Source organism: Patella vulgata, chromosome 3, assembly GCF_932274485.2.
Source record: "Patella vulgata chromosome 3, xgPatVulg1.2, whole genome shotgun sequence".
In the NCBI taxonomy this organism is placed as follows: domain Eukaryota; kingdom Metazoa; phylum Mollusca; class Gastropoda; family Patellidae; genus Patella; species Patella vulgata.
In genome coordinates this window covers 25071233-25092533 of record NC_065881.2, presented here as the reverse complement: position 1 = coordinate 25092533, position 21301 = coordinate 25071233, and the positions used below count along the sequence as shown (strand labels likewise).

The following is a 21301-nucleotide window of genomic DNA, read 5'->3' as shown; positions in this document are numbered from 1 at the left end:
AAATAAACTTTGTCTTTATTTCATTGACATGATCTTGGCTGGACAGAGAGAAACCAAGCTGATTCGGACCAAAATCTAAAGCTTATTCGGGCCACGATACCAGATGAGCCGGATCATGGTCCGAATTTGGTCTGAATCAGCCAAGAATCTGGTCTGAATCGGCCATTTTCCAAATCAGACGAATGGAATAAAGAGTTGTGTGTGTTACACATCATATAGCACCAAGTCATGAATATATTGTTAAAATGGGAGAGTGTCTTCAAAACTTTAAGGCAAATTATCGTTATGCATGTGTAGCAAATAAAAATTATCATGTTGATCGTAAAAGGGTTAATATGTGCGTGACCATAAGTCGCTGTCCGATATAACAGTTGTTTAGAAACAAAAACCCGAATATTGCCTATCTGGGTATAGTCTCGGATATTTAGATCAGTGCACCCATATATTTTTTGGAACCATTAAGAGACTTGATGATCAAGTGTTGATGACATGTGTAACTTCCGCTAAAAATAGAGCGAGTGGAAGTGAAAGTATTAGATCTATAAGATATTAAAAATTTGACTGTTTTACTGCCCGAAATAACGATGAATGAAGAAAGCTTGAAATTGAGTGAGAAGCTCGTGCCTAGCAATTATATACATCAGGGTATTCAGGCAAAGCAAGCTCGAGAAAACACCATCCGACAATTGATACAGCATGTAAGTTAAATTGGGAGATCGAGGAATTAACGGCGCTATTGCACTTTCGTACCTCTACCAGTTCCCGTGGTCGTAGGCACTTGAAATTTTCAGAGGATGTTAAGGGGGGCTAGCAATGACCACACACCAAATTTCAGCCGAATCGATAAATAACTTTTTATTTTACCGACCTTTTAATTTCTAACGAGAGAGAACTTCATCCGTTTGACGCCATTTGCTTTGTTTACTAATTAGACTTGAATAACAAGACACTAAGACGGAAACCGACTCGAATAACAAGACACTTAGACGGAAACCGACACACTGCACTAGCTGCCTAACACTGCAGTTCATAAAAATTAATATAATTTTCGTATACTTTAATTTTTGCGCGAAGCCACCATTTTCTATAAAATACTATTTGGTGTTGATCAGTGGATTGGCCTTTAGGTGTGAATATTGCCGTGACCTTGATTTTGACCTTGAGGCCAAACTTCCCATCCATATCGGGGCCTTTGCGTTTATGCTTGCCGTGGCCTTATTTCCTACTGTATTATCAAAGTTAATGTTCGAGGTGAAAGCAGAGATGACGTCCTTCAGAAAAGATAATTGGGTTAAAGTCGTAGGTCAAGGTCATGTTACAGAAAACTAAACTCAAACTTTTCAAAGTCATTTTTGGGACATTTGACCTTGACTTACGACCTTGACCCCGTTACCATTTTCGAAGGCTATCACATTGGCTTGAATCATGAACGTTTACCTTGGTCCTATCGCACACTGCTCGGTCAGAAAACGGTCAAACGCAGAGGGTCCGTGTCCGAAAGGAAGTCAATGGGCGTGGTCAATGTGAAAGGTCGTGGTGACCTCCACTAGTCACCGTTAACCATCCGTAACCTTGACTCTGACCTTGAGTCCAAACGTCCCATCCATCTCGGGCCCTTTGCGTTTATGCTTGCCGTGGCCTTATTTTTAACTGTATTATCAAAGTTAATGTTCGAGGTGAAAGCAGAGACGACGTCCTCCAGAAAAGATAATTGGGTCAAAGTCGTAGGTCAAGGTCATCTTACAGAAAACTAAACTCGGACTTTTCAAAGTCAGTTTTGGGACATTTGACCTTGACTTACGACCTTGACCTCGTAACCATTTTCGAAGGCTATCACCTTGACTTGAACCATCGACGTTTACTTTGGTCCTGTCGCACACTGTTCGGTCAGAAAAGGGTCAAACGCAAAGGGCCCGTGTCCGAAAGGAAGTCAATGGGCGTGGTCAATGTGAAAGGTCGTGGTGACCTCCACTAGTCACCTTTAACCATCTGTGACCTTGACTTTGACCTTGAGTCCAAACTTCCTATCCATCTCGGGCCCTTTTCGTTTATGCTTGCCGTGACCCTATTTCTTACTGTATTATCAAAGTTAATGCTTGAGGTGAAAGCAGAGACAACGTCCTTCAGAAAAGTTAAAAGGTCAAAGTCGTAGGTCAAGGTCATGTTACAGAAAACTAAACTCAAACTTTCAAAGTCAGTTTTGGGACATTTGACCTTGACTTACGACCTTGACCTCGTAACCATTTTCGAAGGCTATCAACTTGGCTTGAATCATGGGCGTTTACCTTGGTCCTGTCGCACACTGCTCGATCAGAAAACGGTCAAACGCAGAGGGGCCCATGCCCGAAAGGAAGTCAAGGGCGTGGTCAATGTGAAAGTTCGTGGTGACCTCCACTAGTCACCTTTAACCATACGTGACCTCGACATCGACCTTGAGTCCAAACTTCCCATCCATCTCGGGCCCTTTTCGTTTATGCTTGCCGTGACCCTATTTCTTACTGTATTATCAAAGTTAATGCTTGAGGTGAAAGCAGAGACAACGTCCTTCAGAAAAGATAAATGGGTCAAAGTCGTAGGTCAAGGTCATGTTACAGAAAACTGAACTCAAACTTTTCAAAGTCAGTTTTGGGACATTTGACCTTGACTTACGACCTTGATCCCATAACCATTTTCAAAGCCCATAATCTTGGCTTGAACCATCGACGTTTACCCTGGCCCTGTCGCACACTGCTCGGTCAGAAAACGGTCAAACGCAGAGGGGCCCGTGTCCGAAAGAACGTCAAAGGGCGTGGTCAATGTGAAAGTTCGTGGTGACCTCCACTAGTCACCTTTAACCATCCGTGACCTTGACTTCGACCTTGAGTCCAAACTTCCCATCAATCTCGGGCCCTTTTCGTTTATGCTTGCCGTGACCCTATTTCTAACTGTATTATCAAAGTTAATGCTTGAGGTGAAATCAAAGACAATGTCCCTCAGAAAAGATAATTGGGTCAAATTCGTAGGTCAAGGTCATGTTATAGAAAACTGAACTCAAACTTTTCAAGGTCAGTTTTGGGACATTTGACCTTGACTTACGAGCTTGACCCGTAACCATTTTCAAAGCCCATCATCTTGGCTTGAACCATCGACTTTTACCCTGGCCCTGTCCCAAAAATGAAATAAGGTCACGGCACGCATAAACGCAAAGGGTCCGAGATGGATGGGAAGTTCGGACTCTAGGTCAGGGTCAAGGTCACGGATGGTTAACGGTGACTAGTGGAGGTCACCACGACCTTTCACATTGACCACGCCCATTGACTTCCTTTCGGACACGGGCCCCTCTCCGTTTGACCCTTTTCTGACCGAGCAGTGTGTGACAGAACCAAGGTAAGCGTCCATGATTCAAGCCATGGTGATAGCCTTCGAAAATGGTTACGGGGTCAAGGTCGTAAGTCAAGGTCAAATGTCCAAAAAATGACTTTGAAAAGTTTGAGTTTAGTTTTCTGTAACATGACCTTGACCTACGACTTTGACCCAATCATCTTTTCCGAAGGACGTCGTCTCTGCTTTCACCTCGAACATTAACTTTGAAAATACAGTAAGAAATAAGGCCACGGCAATCATAAACGCAAAGGCCCTGATATGGATGGGAAGTTAAGACTCAAGGTCAAAATCAAGGTCACGGCAATATTCACACCTAAAGGCCAATCCACTGATCAACACCAAATAGTATTTTATAGAACATGGTGGCTTCGCGCAAAAATTAAAGTATACGAAAATTATATTAATTTTTATGAACTGCAGAGATAGGCAGCTAGTGCAGTGTGTCGGTTTCCGTCTTAGTGTCTTGTTATTCGAGTCTAAATAGTAAACAAAGCAAATGGCGTCAAACAGATGAAGTTCTCTCTCGTTAGAAATTAAAAGGTCGGTAAAATAAAAATGTTATTGATCGATTCGGCTGAAATTTGGTGTGTGGTCATTGCTAGTCCCCCTTAACATCCTCTAATAATTTCAAGTTCTTACGACCACGGGAACTGGTAGAGGTACGAAAGTGCAATAGCGCCGAATTAACCCTTTAGAAACGGCAACCATGACAATTTTTGTTTAGTCATTATCATTGTATCGGGGAATGGGGAAATGAAATTAGAACATTCTGAAAAGCAAATTAAACAAACATCATGAGTTCCAAGATGCCTATAAGAGGTGTATCATTGCACACCGATGTACAGATTTGAAAAGCAATCTAGGCCTATATTATATATATGGGAGGGGAGATCACAGAGGCATGTTTAACACCATTCTCCACATAATTCTAGCTATCCAGCATTCGACTCTGCCGTCGGCTCGCGCACTACAGATGAAAATGGCATTTATCAGAAAAGTTCCTAACGTTATAAACACTTAATCAGTTTTTGTCAATATTAGTGGAAAATGTCATCAATCTAGTTTATCTATCCCTCAAAAAAAAAAAATTAATCTAAATTTGCATGTATCATGTGTAAATGTATTAGGCCTTACATTATAAAGGTAAACAGATTCACATGTATATAATTCTAAAATTAGCACAACGTGCAGTTCGTATTTACGACCATTGAACCTAGCTAGTAGCTATCTTTCGCGAAAGAGTTCCCTATATATTTATAAATACTTTATTATTTTATGATAAATATGACCCCATTTCTATTTGATTATAGTAATAGAAAGAAATATATATTATCATTTATTTGGTTTCCATAGTATTGTTTATCATTGAGTATCGATACCAAGAATCTTGGTACCATAGTCAAATGAGCCATTAGCAGGGATTAGTGTGGACTACAAGGGAAGACAACTCTGTTTGGGAGATTGGTTTGACACATTTTGTTTTCTAACCAAATTGATGAGACAAATCAGGGTTTGATATATACTAAATGTAAAAATAGCTACATGTAGATAGCCAATATACTAAGTTTCAAAACTTCAGTTGAAATATAATTCAGGAAATGCGAAACAAAAAATTAAAAATTATTGTCCCGATTACCCCCAGGTCAGTACATAGTGGGACACACTATGTACAATCACAGCAACAACCCCAATAGCCTGTGGTGTACCTCAAGGCTCTGTGTTAGGTCCTGTCTTATTCGGCTTATACACCAGTCAAGTTGCATCCATTGTTAGACATCATCAACTCTCCCACCATTCATATGCGGATGATACCCAAATTATTGATGCCTTCACGCCAACTCAATATACTAACTCATTCCACGTGACATCATCATGTACTCAGGAAATCATATCTTGGAAGACCTCAAGTATGTTGAAATTAAACGGCAACAAGACCTAAGTCATGCTTGCTGGTACGAAATAGAGCCTACAGAAAATTGATTCATCCATGATGACAATTGCAGACTCTGATATACAAGCACAATCTAACAATGGAAAAACATGTAAATCACTTGTGCAAGATATGTTACATGTACTTTCATTTCTGGCAATATGAAACGACTCTGGTCACACATTTGTAAGATCACTATTCTTTTCTAGAATGGATTACTGAAACAGCATCTTGAGTGGTCTAAATCACAACTTAATTTCAAAACTGCAAATAATTCAAAATACTGCTGCCAGGATAGTCAGTCGTGCTGCAAAACGAGTACATAACCAACCGTTATGTACATTGATGGGTTTCTGGTATCCAATATTTAAGACAATGCATTTGAGCGCCATTTGTAATGAAGTGACTCGATGAACGAGGCTAAACATATCCCACAGGATATAATTATATAACCAGATGCCAAAGACTGCCATTTAATTTGGACTCTTGGCATATTTTTCACATTTTAAGTTCTAAATCGACAATTTAATCGAAAACACTAAGTATACTTTGAGAATTTTGAGAAATATTTATTCTGCTTCCCTTTAAGGGAATTGAATAGGTTTATTTAGTCTTTGCGTGCATGCCAGATGTGAAACAGAGTAGAACCACATTACTAAAGAATATACTAATTTTTGGATATGGCAGCCATTCAGGACAGAGATTTATTCTCGAAGTAGATGGATCCCTGTGTACAGAATGATCTGTCTCCAGACTAAATCTTGTATAGCAACAATTGATGTTTTAAGATTGCTATACCCTAATATTAACCTCCAATAACCATAGGTTTTGAATTTCACATGCACAAGGTAAGCAGTGGTTCATACTTGGCGATCGATGTTGTAAGTCAGATAACAAACTATTTCCGAGGTTGTTATTCCAAATAAAACCTGCTGGCTCTGTATTTAGGATTTTTATTTCAAGTATCAACCTGGAAAACGATTGTTATCAACTACACAAAGTGGTCTTGAGCGAGTATCTGTATTGTGCTATTTAAGTTTCTCTTAATTTTGAGCTTGTGGGTTTAATAGGATTTCAAAAGTGGAGGCAGAAATGCATATTGTGAGATATGATGTGTAGAAAGCACTATACCCTAGTGTATAATTTTGGAGATTATAGAGGACTGTTATTGTTGATTTGATACCACTTATTATATCATTAGAGGTTGTTATCGTTGGTAATTGGTATGTGTTTTTTTAATTGTTATTAATAATTTGAATATTTTCAGAGAAAATTACCAGAGTGTGGTTGGGATGATGTTACCGTAGAGATGTTTTTACAAGATGTGGCCGTTATGGACAGCAATAATTTTAACGGTAATTGTGGGGTCGGTGAAAGAGAGGCCAGAATATACTCTTCATTAGTTTATAAAAGACATTTCGGGTAAATATTGTTATTTCATTTCAGAAGGTAGTTTATAATGTGCTTGGTAATTGTTATCTCTGTCAGTCAGATACCTTGTAATCACCTTGCAAGTCAGAAGTTTTGCCAGTTATTATTGAATTATTTAGTTTGTTCGGTGAGCAAGTAGTGCTTAATGAACAGGATCACATCCTATAATATCAGCTGACATGTCAAATGTGCGCATAAAATTGAGCCATGCTTTTTTTTGTGAAATCTTCCATGGACAAAAAGACCTTAAATAATCAACAATATTATGTGTCACAAAGGGAAAACACAGTTTTATTTATTTGGATAATTCTTGTTATGGGCCATTGCCACAGGTCCCCTTTGTTGTGTCTGTACCCCCCGGGCAATTTATACGTACGGGTATCTGTTTAACACATCAAATTATTGCGAACTGTTGCATAAATCAAAATTAATGTGTATTTTAGATTTTTAGTTATATATCTCAATCTATATTTTATGTATTTTCATATTATCATGGCCTGCCGTCCATGGAGTAAAGTTGGAAGATAATAACTAGCAATTTTGAGTTTTTTGTAAAAGTAGTTCTAGAATTATGAAATGAAATAGGGGTTAAGTCCTACATTTTTGAACCAACTAAATCTAGTTGCAGAATAATTGCCAATGACTTGTTGATTCGTAATCACTTTACTGTGTTAAGTTCTTTCCCTATTTTCAGCAAATTGTCAGCATGGAATAGTTAGTATGGGCTGTAGATAATTCCTATAAATAATTTAGTGTTGTCAGAAAAGTAATTCCAGAAATATTACGCTTGTCTTATGAGTTGATTAAAGAGTACTAACTCTACATTATTAATTTTCTTGCGTACGGTACGTTAAAAGAGTGGTGGACAAAACATTGTGAGTCTTATTAATGCATGGATAACAAAGCTGGTGGTGGCCATGATGTAATCTTGTCTGACAAGCTATGTTCATTTAGGTCATGCTGTGTGGAGAATATTTGAATGATATCATGATTATAAATCTTTATTTTGTATATTTTGTCAATTTTAGTTTCGATCATTCATTATGCATGTCATAGGAAAATTGGGTGATATCCACTGATCACAATTATGTATCTAAATATATAGATGTTTTGTGTATTTTAGTTTAGGACATGGTATTGGCAGATCAGGTGATATCACAGCTGTACAACCTAAAGCTGCCGGCTCCAGTTTATTAATGAAATTAACAAACTCACTGGCTTTGGATGCCATTAAAATAGCAGGTATATGGTACTAGACAGGACTAAAGCCCTGCTCACATGACAAGACTAAAGGTCATATACAACTCCTACTTTCTAAGGTCAAATTTGAGTATTGAGTTTAGATTGAATGCTACACAGATATTCAAATTTGAATACTTTTTCAAGGATAATGGAACTGACCTTTTGTATTTGTTATTCGATACTATTGTCTGCTAAAGGACGTTTATGATATTAGTTAATTGAAATCAAGCTATAGCAGTGATGGGATTTCAAAAATTTTCTTGTCGGACATTTTTTCCCGAAAATAAAGGGGCATAACTCTTATCGTAATTTAAGCAGACGTTTTCAAAACACAATTAAGAATCACGTGTCAACAAAATATATTCAAATTCATATGTAAAATAAAATAGGTGCACCTCGTTATATTTCATGTTTAAAACCCGTACGGTATTCAAATTTATGTCAATAATATTCCTACAAAATTACATGACATCGTAATACTATAGAATGGCAGCGTGCCGACTGCTGCCGATCTGTTTCAAACTCCCCCAAAATTACCGTATTTTTCGGGTCATACGTCGGTACATTTTTCAGCAAAGTCCGACATTCGTCTGATACTCCGTTTCGATTTATATACGGAAGGTAAAAAAAATGACATCCCGAAATTTATTTGGCCGTAAACCATAGTTAACGGCGCTCTAATACAACGAGCGAGTGACACCAACTGCTAAATAATTGCATTTGACTGTCACACGCGCTATCGTCTAAAACAATTAACTACTTACGTCGTCTAAAACAATTAACTACTTACGTCATTCCAATGGAAATATTCGTCAACATTCCTTAGCGTGTTTATTTATTTATTTAAAGACATAAACCCCATTCAAAATATGATCATAAATCCGACAATATGCCATCAAAATAGAATCTTTTCTCGGATATCAGGCGTATTGCATTCATCACGTATACATCTCTTAATTTCACGTGTCTCGCGAGATTTGTACTTTCATTTTAATTACTGAACTATAAGCGCCATATGCGTGTGTGTGAAATATCTTTATTTAACTTCGGCTGCCACCGAAAATATATGACAGACAAGTTATCGGATACAATGTATGTTGATTTGAGGTGTTATATGTTATCAGGATATGTGACATATATGACTAATTTCTACGTGTTATTGTCCGACACAAAGGAGATTAAAACGTGAGACAATGGATAAATCACGGGTTAATCAGATTAAGTTTATAATCACTCTTATTGGATTGATATATCGTCCGACAAAGGAGAAGCAATGACTTCTGTTCAGGACTGATTTGATGAATTGTCCGATAAATAATTAAGTCAGCCAATCAAGGCAGAATAAGTAGTTAATCAAGGTAGGTGTGTAGAGGATAAGTAGTCGATCACTTAATTACCTAATCAATCCAGCCTATTCTCAACGATAATCGGGTTGCACTGTAGTTATAAACTCAGTACACTATATTAATTTTGGAATTTGAATATTATTCACCATGTCTTGATGTCCGATTGGGCATATTCCCGCTCAGACAATTTTGGGCGTTTCGAAAAAAGATTCGGACAAGTCCGGAATATACGGGTAAAATCCCATCACTGACCTATAGATATACACTGGAAAATATTTTAATTGGAGGATTCACAATATTTTAAAAATTCGGAATTGATTTAAATGAAATGAAATGAAATGGAGTTTAACGTCCTACTGTTCTGCTCCTAACCTGGGCTAATGAAGACGGGGGAATTGATTTAAACGAATGAAATGAGGTTTAACAGTTTTAACCAGATAGTCAAGATCTAGACATTGCAATACGACGTACTACTAATCATATATGCATTTTTTTTTTAGGCATAAAGTCTGTAGAAGGGTGTTTTGTGGTACCTATGGCAACAGGAATGAGTCTATCATTATGTATGTTGACTTTACGACAGAAACGAAGATCGGCTAAATATGTAATATGGCCACGAATAGATCAGAAGTCATGTTTTAAATCGATCATAACAGCAGGTATGTAACTGAAGTAGAGAAGGACTTGAGACATAATACATTTTTTTATTCATCCAGTTAACATAGTTTTTAAGTCCACTTCTGCTTGAAAGACAATACAGCATTTCAGAGATGACATTTTTAGCTTGTTTCATCGCACAATTTCAATTTAGAGCAAAGTTTTACAAAATAGCTTTTTAAAAGTTATTTTATTAGGAAAAACTCATTAGAGTCATAAGTGAAATTTATTTTTTTTAAAAAAACCCCATTAAGGCAGGAGTTAACTACCGAGAATAATCAAAGTTATGGATTATTATTATTTACACATGTTTAGTAAATGATGAATAAGTCAACTGTGATTATGTTTTAAAGGTTTTGAGCCGGTTGTCATAGAGAATTGTTTGGATGGAGATGAACTAAAGACCAATATGTCTGCCATTAAAGAAAAAATAGCATTGTTCGGAGCAGATAATATTTTATGTGTAATGACAACTACAAGTTGTTTTGCACCAAGAATACCAGACAGGTAATTTTATTATGTGTGATCCTGAGGAGATCTAATAGTAAGTGCAGAAGGGACCAATCTTATTAAAACACAGATTCTATAATTTTGTTTCATTTTTTATAGTTCAAAATTTTGTTTTACTTGTCTTTACTACGCTAGGATCTGAAAGACTTGTTACATTACCGGCATTCTTGTTAAAGTGAGGAATTAGCCAATGAAATGGCTGTTACGGCGAGTTATTAGAGTGCAATGCACGACACTGTGAGTAAACTACTAGAAATGCCAACGCTGATTGATTAATTAATGTCTGATGTCATTATGGTCAAAACCCCTGACACGACCTTCCAGTACAACCGGTCAGATCTTCATATAGTGTAGGCCATCGAAAGTATAAAAAAATGAAACGAAATATAGACCTGTATTTTAATCAGATCGAGAAGGGTTGCACCACCCACAAACAAACACCATTATGACAACCCTGTAGACAAGACACATAATACACAGACATACAAGTAATAAACAACAAACGTATACATCAAATCAAGTGAATGGATCTGGGGACCAGGCCAGCCATAAGCCTACACTGCGCTGTCCAGTCAAAATGAAAAAAAAACTGAGAACAAGGGAGACAATCCACAAACAAAGGGAATATTCTCTGAATTTTTTTGTTTTGATTTTGTGTATGTTAAAATATATTTTGCAGTTTAACATACACAGTTCGGTATCCTCTTTAAATCATGTCCATTTAACAGTATATTATCTGTAAGTCTAGCTGCTTAAACATATCTTCACAGTATCTGATAGTCATGCACTTAACAAGAGACGTTGGTGTACTATTACTATATCTTTGTATATTTTATTTTCTATTATCCAGTTTAGAGGAAATTGGTTTACTATGTAAAGAATATGATATTCCACACCTGGTTAATAATGCCTATGGTTTACAAGCTTCAAAATGTACACATCTATTGCAACAGGTATATTGTCGTCTGTCTACATAAATATCTTATTTGTTGTTGCTGTTTAAGGATGGGGGGGGGGATGGCCGAATGGTTAGTACGTGCTCGCTGTAACATAAGTCTGTCATTGAGTCAACTGGCATGGTTTCAATTCCCCGGTTGTACGTGACAAGGGGTAAGGTCGCCTGTCCAACCTCATGGGTTTTCTCCGGGTGCTCCGGTTTCCTCCCACTGCTAAAAATCTGTACGCGCAAGTGAATTATTGAAATAAAATTAAAACATGTAAGTCCCAAAATGACCTAGTTTGTGTCGAGTGGATGTTAAACCCCATTTCTCTCTCTCTCTCTCTTTCTCTCTCTCTCTCTTGCTCTCTCTCTCTCTGTTTTAGGATGTTATTGATACAGACCCATTTTACATATCTTCTTTTAATAACTATTAATAACTATTAAGAAAATCATTTAATGTCAGTAACCCAGGAAAAATGGTTCTTTTGGTTGTAATAAAGAACCATTTTTCAATAGCAAAACAAAGTGTAACTATCCTTTGTACAGTTTGAATTTAAAGCCTGTGAAAATAATACAGGATGGGGTTTTAATTAAATGTTTTCAAGACCAGGTGGAATTACTTATTATATTGTGGAATTCAAACGTTTTCTGCAAGCTGTTTAGGTAATTGACAACTTTTCTTCTGTTAATTAAGTGTACATTAGAATCGCCCGGGAAACCACACATATTTTTACTGTTAATAAAAATGTCAATACACACTGTAGAGTTTTATGAAATTACTAGACTTAAAAGTTTGTAAACATTAAATGATTTTTGCCGATTTCTATTCTGTCATCCAGGCAGCTAGAGTTGGTCGTGTAGACTTGTTTGTCCAAAGTTTAGATAAGAATTTCATGGTACCAGTTGGAGGCTCTATTATTGCTGGTTTCGATGCTGGACTTGTAGAGGAAGTTGGTAAAAATTACCCAGGTTAGAATTTCACTTATTTCTCAGATTGTGTTTGAAATTCTGAAATTTATCTTCATAGAATGGGATGTAACCTATTTTAAATCAAAATATAAGAAATAGACATTAAAAATATATAAAATAATTAAAGCCAAAGTACTGTACACATATATAATGAATTTCTGATCATGTGCATTGATTTCGTCGTAATAAACATATGATACTGTTATATTTAGTGACGTCAACAAATGATGTCATTATCTGTAGAACTTTGTGCTGATATTGTGAGGATATTTGTTGGATAAATTACACAGAAATAGTCATTCTCAAACTTAATTTAAGTTTAAAAAAATGTTCCTTTTTTAACAGGAAGGGCATCAGCCACACCATCTATAGATCTATTTATAACTCTTGTTTCTATGGGAACAACAGGTTATAAAAATCTTCTATCAGAGAGAAAGGAATTGTGTAAATATTTAACTGAAAGGCTTCAATCTTGTGCCGTACTCCATGGAGAAAGATTATTACAAACAAAACATAACCCAATTTCTATCGGTAAGTAAGTCTAAAAAACTGGGAGCGAAATTGTATGATTAATTTGTTGGTTAATTACTGGACACCGCTAGTGAAAGTTAACCCAACAATCATTATCTAATCTAGATGGACCATATTAAACTACTTGACAATAGAGACACAAAAGTTTTTGATGATTCTCAACGAATTTTAACAATTTACCAAGAATGGTTTGAACTCCACATTAAACACAGTTCAACTAAATGATACCCTGAGTTGTAGTGGGGGGTTGGATGGCCGAATGGTTAGCACGTGCGCGCTGTATCAAAACGGCCCGTCATTGAGTCAACTGGCGTGGTTTCGAATCCCCGGTTGTACGTGACAAGGAGTAGGGTTGCCTGTCCAGCCTCATGGGTTTTCTCCGGGTCCTCCGGTTTCCTCCCACTTAGGCCTGGAATGTTATCTAAATTATTAATTAGACATTAATTAACCTATCCAGGCCATAATCAACTCTAGATGGCAGCTCTAGCCTGCAATCTGTAGTGGATTGTGAGCCGATTTACTGCATAACTTTCCTTCTCGATTTAACGATTAAGTGGATAATCGAGACTATGCTTTTTATTGTACTGACTTTAGTAATGATGACTGAGGCTAGGGGGAAATTTCAGTCGCTTAGTTCTCGGTTCATAGTTGATCAATTTGAATGAAATTTTCAGCAAATTACCTTTACATTATCTAGTTTTTAACTATTATAGTGAGAACTGCCAACTCGTTACCGAATCTCCCATAATGTATCTTTAAATTAAAATAATCTCAAACTCTTGATTTTGTTCCAAGTTTTCTTTTTTTCTGAGCTGTTGTATTGTGTTTAAGATACTTCTGTTCTGTAACCATGTTATGTCTGTATTCCATTCCAACCAGCTGTAGATGTGTAAGTGAAATAATGGTTGCATGAAACACCAGCCAATTTTATTTCAATTTTCTTTCTGATGTATGCACATTTTCTCATGAACTCAACCACAGTATCTATCTTTTCTTCTCAACTCAACAACACATTATCCATGTTTTCTCCTCAACTTCACAACACGTTATCCATATTTTTACCTCAACTTGACGATACATATGATTTTACTGTATTTCTAGGTATGACTTTATCTAATTTGGATGACAGTATTCCTCCAACAGAAGTAGGGTCAATGTTGTTCACTAGATTTGTATCCGGAACAAGGTAAAATATCATCTGTTTATTAGATTTAAAATGAGTCAATAGTTCCATGTTTTTATCTGAGAAAACAGAACCTAAAAGTCTGTGATTTGAGGAAGATCCTGCAGAAAGTAATCTACAAGAATTCTCAAGATTTACAACAACTAAGATCTCTACAACTTTTCTTTCAAATGTATGCAATTGACAGAATTAAAGTTAAAAATTTTTCTTGGAACATACATTGAATGGGAGATTGAAGCTATGAATGATCGGTCTTAGACTACATGTATACAAAATTTCTTTTTCTTTATTTCAGAGTTGTTGCTCCTGGTAAAAATAATACAATTGGAGGACATATGTTCAAAAATTTTGGTTCACATTCAGACGTATATCCATTTTCATATTTAACTGCAGCAGCCGCGATTGGAATGACGAGAAATGACGTTGACCTATTTATAACTAGATTAGATAAAGTTTTAACTAAATGTAAAACAGATAGAACTGATAGAATGAAGACCCAAAAAATTGGTGAAAGTGAAAGTAGTTTAGAAAAAAGTAAAAGTAGAGAAGTTGAAAGTGAGGCAATTAATAATAGTAGGACAGGGAAAGATGTCTGAGTTGGACACAAATTGAAAATCCAGTTGAACAGTATTGTGATAATTCTCATATTTGTGATGATTTTTTTTTTAATTACAAAATGTCAGATCAGGGGTGGATTAAGGGATCGGCCAACAAAGGTGGCTTGTTCTGAAAGTGTCCAAGGGACAGGGGTTTTAGGGCCGTCCCCAAAAAATTAAATTGCTGTAGATGAGATTACAACACTTTCCTGTGGGTTTAGATACAAACTGGAACCGATGATTTTGTTGTCTAAATCTGTCAAAATCAAATGAGATTGGGTTTAATGCCCTCTCCTTCTGCACCAACTGGAGAAATGAAGACTGGCATATACGCCATAAAGTGGTTTTGCTATTGTTAATCAGTCACCTTGAAAACAAAATGACCTGTAATATACCGCACCACTAATTTTGAGACAATGGACATGCAACATATATTTCACATTTCAAGCTTTCTGACTTGCGAAAATGTTCACTGTCTCGAGATAATATTATCCATGGGCTTTAGGGCTGCAGCAGGGGCCTCTAGAGATTAAGTCAAAAGCTATTTCAATTGTTGGATAAAATAGATCTGTTTGAAAGGAATTAAGCAAAGCAAATCTTCATATTTTAATTGTTCTTAGTCTTAGCTAACGAATGTCCAGACGCCAAATTCAGCTCACTGCATGTGTGGGGCATTGAACAAAGCTAATAAAACAAATGAAAATTTGACCTGATGAATGATGGAGTGTTGGATCTGCCTTACTATTAGACAAATGTACAGGGTCTCTTGCACTGATATCAACGAGACTCTTTTCTCAGATTCAGGGGCCCGTTTCTTGGACTCAGGACTCCTGCCACAGGGGGTCCATATCAAATTTTCTCTCTAATAGAAATTTTGAATTTTATTCTCTTTGACTTGGGGCCCTTGCACTGAAGTCAAAGGGGCCCTTTTTTGATTCATAGGCACTTTTCTTGGCCAAGCTGATCAAATTAATTTAAAATAAGAAAATTCCATTTTGATTTAGCACAGATGTAAATGAAACCTTAGCAACATTTAAAAGGGCAGTTCCAGATTTTTCAGGAAAATGTAAATAAAAGTTGATTTAAGTTTGTGTATCAAATGTTTTCCTTTTGTTAATTTGTTGATATTTATTGTTTAGGCACATAGCTATTTCCTGCCAATTATTATAATGTTAATTTTATTGTCATATTTATAAACATAAAGAAAACACATCATCATTCATTTGGAATTGTGTCCCATTAGGATAATTTATTTTTGATTATATATTTACAAATAATTTGATATTGTAAAAATTTATTAAACTTGAATCAAGATGTATAGTTTTATTTATTCACAATGTCATGATGATGTATTACTTTTACCAAACTTTGTGGATTCTAGCACATTACAAATTGACATTATTAATATTATCATTACTGAACTAACCTAGTTTGGGTTGGAATTGGCCTGAACCAGAGAGTGGGTCCTGTGGTGTTCCAAAATCTTGGTCCAGGGAGAGGAGGCAGCATCACAGCAGTGTGCTACATCGACCAAGCTCTCAGACCCTGCGTCATACCACATTTCGCACGTCATCGAAACAACGTTTTCCAGCATGACAACGCACGTGCCCACACAGTCAGAGTTACTCAGGACTTTCTACAGCAGAACGGTGTCAACATTATGCACCGGCCAGCCCTTAGTCCGGGACTTAAACCCGATTGAACATTTTGGGGATGAAATTCAGAGGAGACTTAATAACGTCGTACCAATACCAAACATAGCCGATGGATTGCGGCCCTACATCCTACACCACTGACAAGGGGGAACCACCCCAGAAAATCCCGATGAACTTTCGGGGGCCAACATCCTACCCACCTACCCACCGTGGCTCCAATACAAAACAGTCTGCTCATGTACTGTATGTTCTAATACAGTGACATAATTAATTCTTGTTTTTTCATTATTAAGCTTGCATATACCCTTGCCATATACAATCGTAAGAGGTTAGATAGACCATACTTTTCATTTTCATATACAATCATAATATGTTTTTCAGACCATACTTTTCATTTTCATTATATTATAATATACAATCATAAGAGGTTAGACAGACACCCTAATCCTTGACAGGCACAGTGGCTGGTTTATAACCAGGTCTCTGGTTCACTCCTGGTGTTGGAAAAGAAAGATCTTCAGGATTTTCCGGTGTGGTTTCCCTTTGTCGGTGCAGAACGGTGTCTAGTCGTTCAGTTGGGATGCAAAACCAAGGCCTGTGTCCACATTGGTGTGCAGAAAAATAGGACGTTAAACACCATTTCATTTCTAATCACTGACAATATGATCAAACTGACCACAATATTGATGACACTGACAGACATAAAATCACTCTAGAAATTCTTTTTGGTCTTAAATGCTTTGTCTATTACGCCAAATTTTTCCAGAAGTTGTTTTAAGAATAAATTACATGTGAAATTAAATTTGGATAAATATTTTTAATACTAGTTTAGTCACTTTATACACAAACCAATTTTAGACAAGCATGTATTATTGCACAAACAAAGCACACAGAGCAGGATATCAGTAGATAGAGGATGGGAGAGCTATAACAATATAACACAAACAGTGACTGCAGGTATCACAAATAGATTCAATCATTTCTGAAACAAATACTGGTAAGTTGAGTAAAATAACAACTAACAAAGTTAGTCACACCAGATACTTAATATAAATATTATTTATAAAAAAATTGTAAGCTACTGCTAATAGTTTTTTTCAGCTATTCACGATTCAGCAGTTCTAAAATGATGATCAGCAGTATAAATCAAATTAAAATATTAAATGCTTGTGGCTAGTATAATTTTAGTTTCTAGGACCCGTTACAAATTAATCTTTACTGTATGATGACAACATAAGTTTGTATACACCAACAAGGAGGAAAACTTTGAATTACTTTATCTTTCCCTTATGTTACACAAACTTGAAAAAATCTTATCTTGGTTTCTTATGTTATACAAACTTGAAACAAGCTTATTTTGGTTCCTTATACTTATGTTACACAAAGTTTAAACAATCTTATCTTGGTTCCTTATATATGTTATACAAACTTTAAACAATCATATCTTGGATGATATTACACATAGGTTACACATATCAGCAGCAAAATAATTAAATTAGTTTATATTATCAGCTAATGAACTTATAATAATTTCACAAAGTTTGGACCTTAATTTTAAGTCTCTAGGGTGCTGATCAAAGGGGAATATCTCTAGAAGTTATTGTTAAAAATCAAAAGAGTTCTTCCTTTCAACAGAATAGACAAATGCTAACAAGATTGCATAACAAAAAAAGCACAAATTTTGGGGTGATTATCGAAAATGTTGAAAATCAATAGGTCTCTTCATTTCAATTAGGTAGACGATCCACACCAATTTGAAAAAAGATATATTATTCATTATATGAGGAATTATTGTAGCCTATATTGTGCTAACAAGAAACGGACCAATTGTTACCTTTTTCTTACAGCACGCTCAGTAAAATTTTGGTCATAAAAAAAACCGTAAAAACTTAATAATAACCAGATAAAAACTTAACAACATGAAATTAAAAGAATATATTTAAATAAATTTGTTTTGATGTCCATCTCTCTATTCAATACTGTATGCCTAACAATACAGAAAAACATCCTACACAACATCATTAAAAATACTGTTTAATTCATATAAAATGTAAATAAATTGCCATAATATATTATAAGTTTATTTAAAATATGATGTGTCCATTATTATTGGCTTTCAGTATTTGAATTAGAAATTTATATTTATGTAAAAAAAATATTGGGCTGAATACTTTTCTACTGATACTACATTCCGATAACATCAAACTTTAATGGCACAGCATAAAAATATAGTTTTAACTTATTCAAAATAAATCTCAGTATAAAAAACAATCTGTCCTGTAATAAAAGCTCTTTACCAATAGGTAATATAAATGCCCAGCCATTTCATGGGTAAAAAAAATGTTTTTTTCTTTGGAAAAATTCTAATAAAATAATGAAAAAATATATATGAATTTAAAATGAAATTTCATTTTTTCTTAATATAAGTACATATACCGTAACATTTGAAATATGTGAAATAGGATTAAGGGATGTTAGGATTTCGAACAGTCAAATCTATTGCGCAGACAATAAACTCTGTTTTTGGTTAAGGCAACATCCAGATAAAACAATCGGTGGGGGATAACAAAAAATTGACAACAGTATATTAATATTATGGTTGTATGTTCACTTCATCACAAATCAACTTATAATCCTGGTAAGCATCCAAACTTCACCTCCTGTGCTGGCGTACTAGGATTCAGACCAGAACCGCAAACTATTAACAATCCATGATGCACTTTAAAATCTAATTCTAAATCAGTACAAATCTCATTATCAACACTCCATACAGATCGCATTTTTCTCTCTTCACGAAATTTACGTTTTTCTTCCTTCTTGCGTTGATGTTTCTTCCGCTTCTGTCGTTCTTTATCATAAAATGTCATGCGGTATTGTGGTCCAGCCAGGTTGGATTGTGATTGCATGTTGTAATTTGATCGACCGTCAGATTCATGGGGATCGGATTCTTCCATATCGGAATCAATTGATAAAGCTTGCAGTGTCATTGCACTCTCGGCTCGACGTCCATTTCCTCCCCAACTCATTGAAGTCACAGACGACCTGTCTTCACTGTCCAGATCCGTTATAACCTGCATTGACTTTGAACGATTGTTAATTTGATTTCTATTGACCTTTGACATCTCATAGTCAATCTCATTAAAATCGTGATCCTTATAATTCCAGCTACTTGGAAACCTTGGGCGGAATCGAACTTCTTTCACACGAAATGTCTCAACAAATGGAAAATCAAATTGGTTTTTAGAATTTCCATGACGACGAAGAAATCTAATAAAATCTTTTCTGTCAACGTTTTTAACAACAGATAAATCCATACAACCATCATTTAAATGTGTATACTTACTCAAACCTTGTGGAGCAAAATCACACACCCCAGATATTGTGAATAATCCAACATTTAGAAAATCACCTTTAAGTGTTTTCCACGGATTTGAAGTATTGCCCAAGTCAATTAAAGAACTGGTTGATCCAGACTGTGCCATAGGGTCAAGTTCTTCCACAAGATCATTGTGAACACTGTTGCTCTCCGCACTACAAACTTTACAGTAAGTCACACATCTCGTACAAAACACAGGCGCGACTGTCTCCCCTCCTGGTATATATTCAATGTCACATTCGTACGTACGTAATTTAGATTTTGTTAAAGCTTTAAGAAATGCTGCTTCCACACATTTCGTACCCAGAGCACTATATCGTTTCATAAAAGTTAAAACATTTCCTGCAAAACCATACTGACTGTTAAATGCCCAACGTTGAAATTTTTCATCACGATAAATAGAACACACATCTACTTTGGTTCGATTTCCAAATAGAACATGTAAAACTGCTGTCACTGGTTCATCGGTTCCCATGATGGATTGAGCTATATGATTGGTTTTACCAGTTGGTATAATTCCAAGAGCAATGGTGGCTGGAACAGGATTAACTGTTCGCTTCATTTCAATACCGTAATCTTTATTTGACTGATTTAATAGTCCATTGACAACTTTATTTACAGTTCCATCTCCACCCATACAAACTAAGCAATCAAAATCTAGTAAATTGATATGGATTAAGTCTTGTTTAACCTGTTCATTATGCTGTATTTCTGCCATATCAACATTACAATCTGCTGTACGAAACAACGGCAAAATTTTCTGTCGGAACATTGACAAGCCATCTCTCTCTCCAGCAAATGGCTGCAGAAATAATTTAACTGAACGTGGCCTTTCATCAAAGGTTTCCAAAATTTCAGAAATTTTTGTTACCCATTTTTCACAAACCTCTTCACTAGGGTGTTCCAGATGAATCATGCGATCTTTCATCACATTTGGGGTTTTAAATTCATAGGTAAGAATTCCGATACCTAGACAGAATCCTTCTCCATCTTTCTGACCACCTCGCTTTCTGCGTTTTATCTTTACACCAAGTATGTCGCGAAAGTTTAAACTGTTTTTATTTATAGCAATTGAAGATGAAGAGTTGGATCTAAACAAAGATTTGAAACTCTTTGCTGATCGAGATCGACTTCGACTTCGACTTCCACCGGGGTTCATAGGGGCCCATGTTAAAGTCTGTGTGGAATAAGAGAGTTTAAAGTCAAAGCCCTCGCCTTTGATATCAAATATATCTGTTATGTCTTCTCTCGATGTGAAGCTTTGGATTCGCCTGTCAGGTTCAGTTGTCGTTGAAGCTTTTCGTTGTGAATATTGGCGACTGTCGCCATGATTTTGAGGTGTGTTAGGACATGAATCTGTTAGATCATCCACTAAAGTCGGTATTCCATTTTCATCAAACGTATAATTATCCATTTCATCAATTGTCGTTAGTTTGTGGGGTCAGCAAGGTCGATTATTCCACATAAATTAACATGATCTAATTATGGATGCCAATTTTGTTTGTTTTTGTTTACATTCGTAGTCAAGAAAACAGGAAAAGGAAGTAGGTTGGGGCGGATAACTCCAATTGA

The 21301-nt window shown here is 35.9% G+C and overlaps 2 protein-coding genes across 2 annotated transcripts; one reads left to right on the top strand and one right to left on the bottom strand.

The window, feature by feature from the left end:
• Positions 1 to 473: 473 nt before the first annotated feature.
• Positions 474 to 16064, top strand: LOC126814775 (O-phosphoseryl-tRNA(Sec) selenium transferase). Its single transcript, XM_050540144.2, has 10 exons — positions 474 to 698; positions 6561 to 6715; positions 7848 to 7966; positions 9813 to 9971; positions 10323 to 10476; positions 11330 to 11432; positions 12259 to 12388; positions 12734 to 12919; positions 14021 to 14105; positions 14398 to 16064. The coding sequence occupies exons 1-10, from the start codon at positions 585 to 587 to the stop codon at positions 14696 to 14698; spliced, it is 1506 nt and encodes a 501-aa protein (XP_050396101.2). The 5' UTR covers positions 474 to 584; the 3' UTR covers positions 14699 to 16064.
• Positions 16048 to 21245, bottom strand: LOC126814772 (ceramide kinase-like protein). The gene has a single exon (XM_050540139.2). The coding sequence runs from the start codon at positions 21141 to 21143 to the stop codon at positions 18981 to 18983; it is 2163 nt and encodes a 720-aa protein (XP_050396096.2). The 5' UTR covers positions 21144 to 21245; the 3' UTR covers positions 16048 to 18980.
• Between the last annotated feature and the right edge of the window lie 56 nt (positions 21246 to 21301).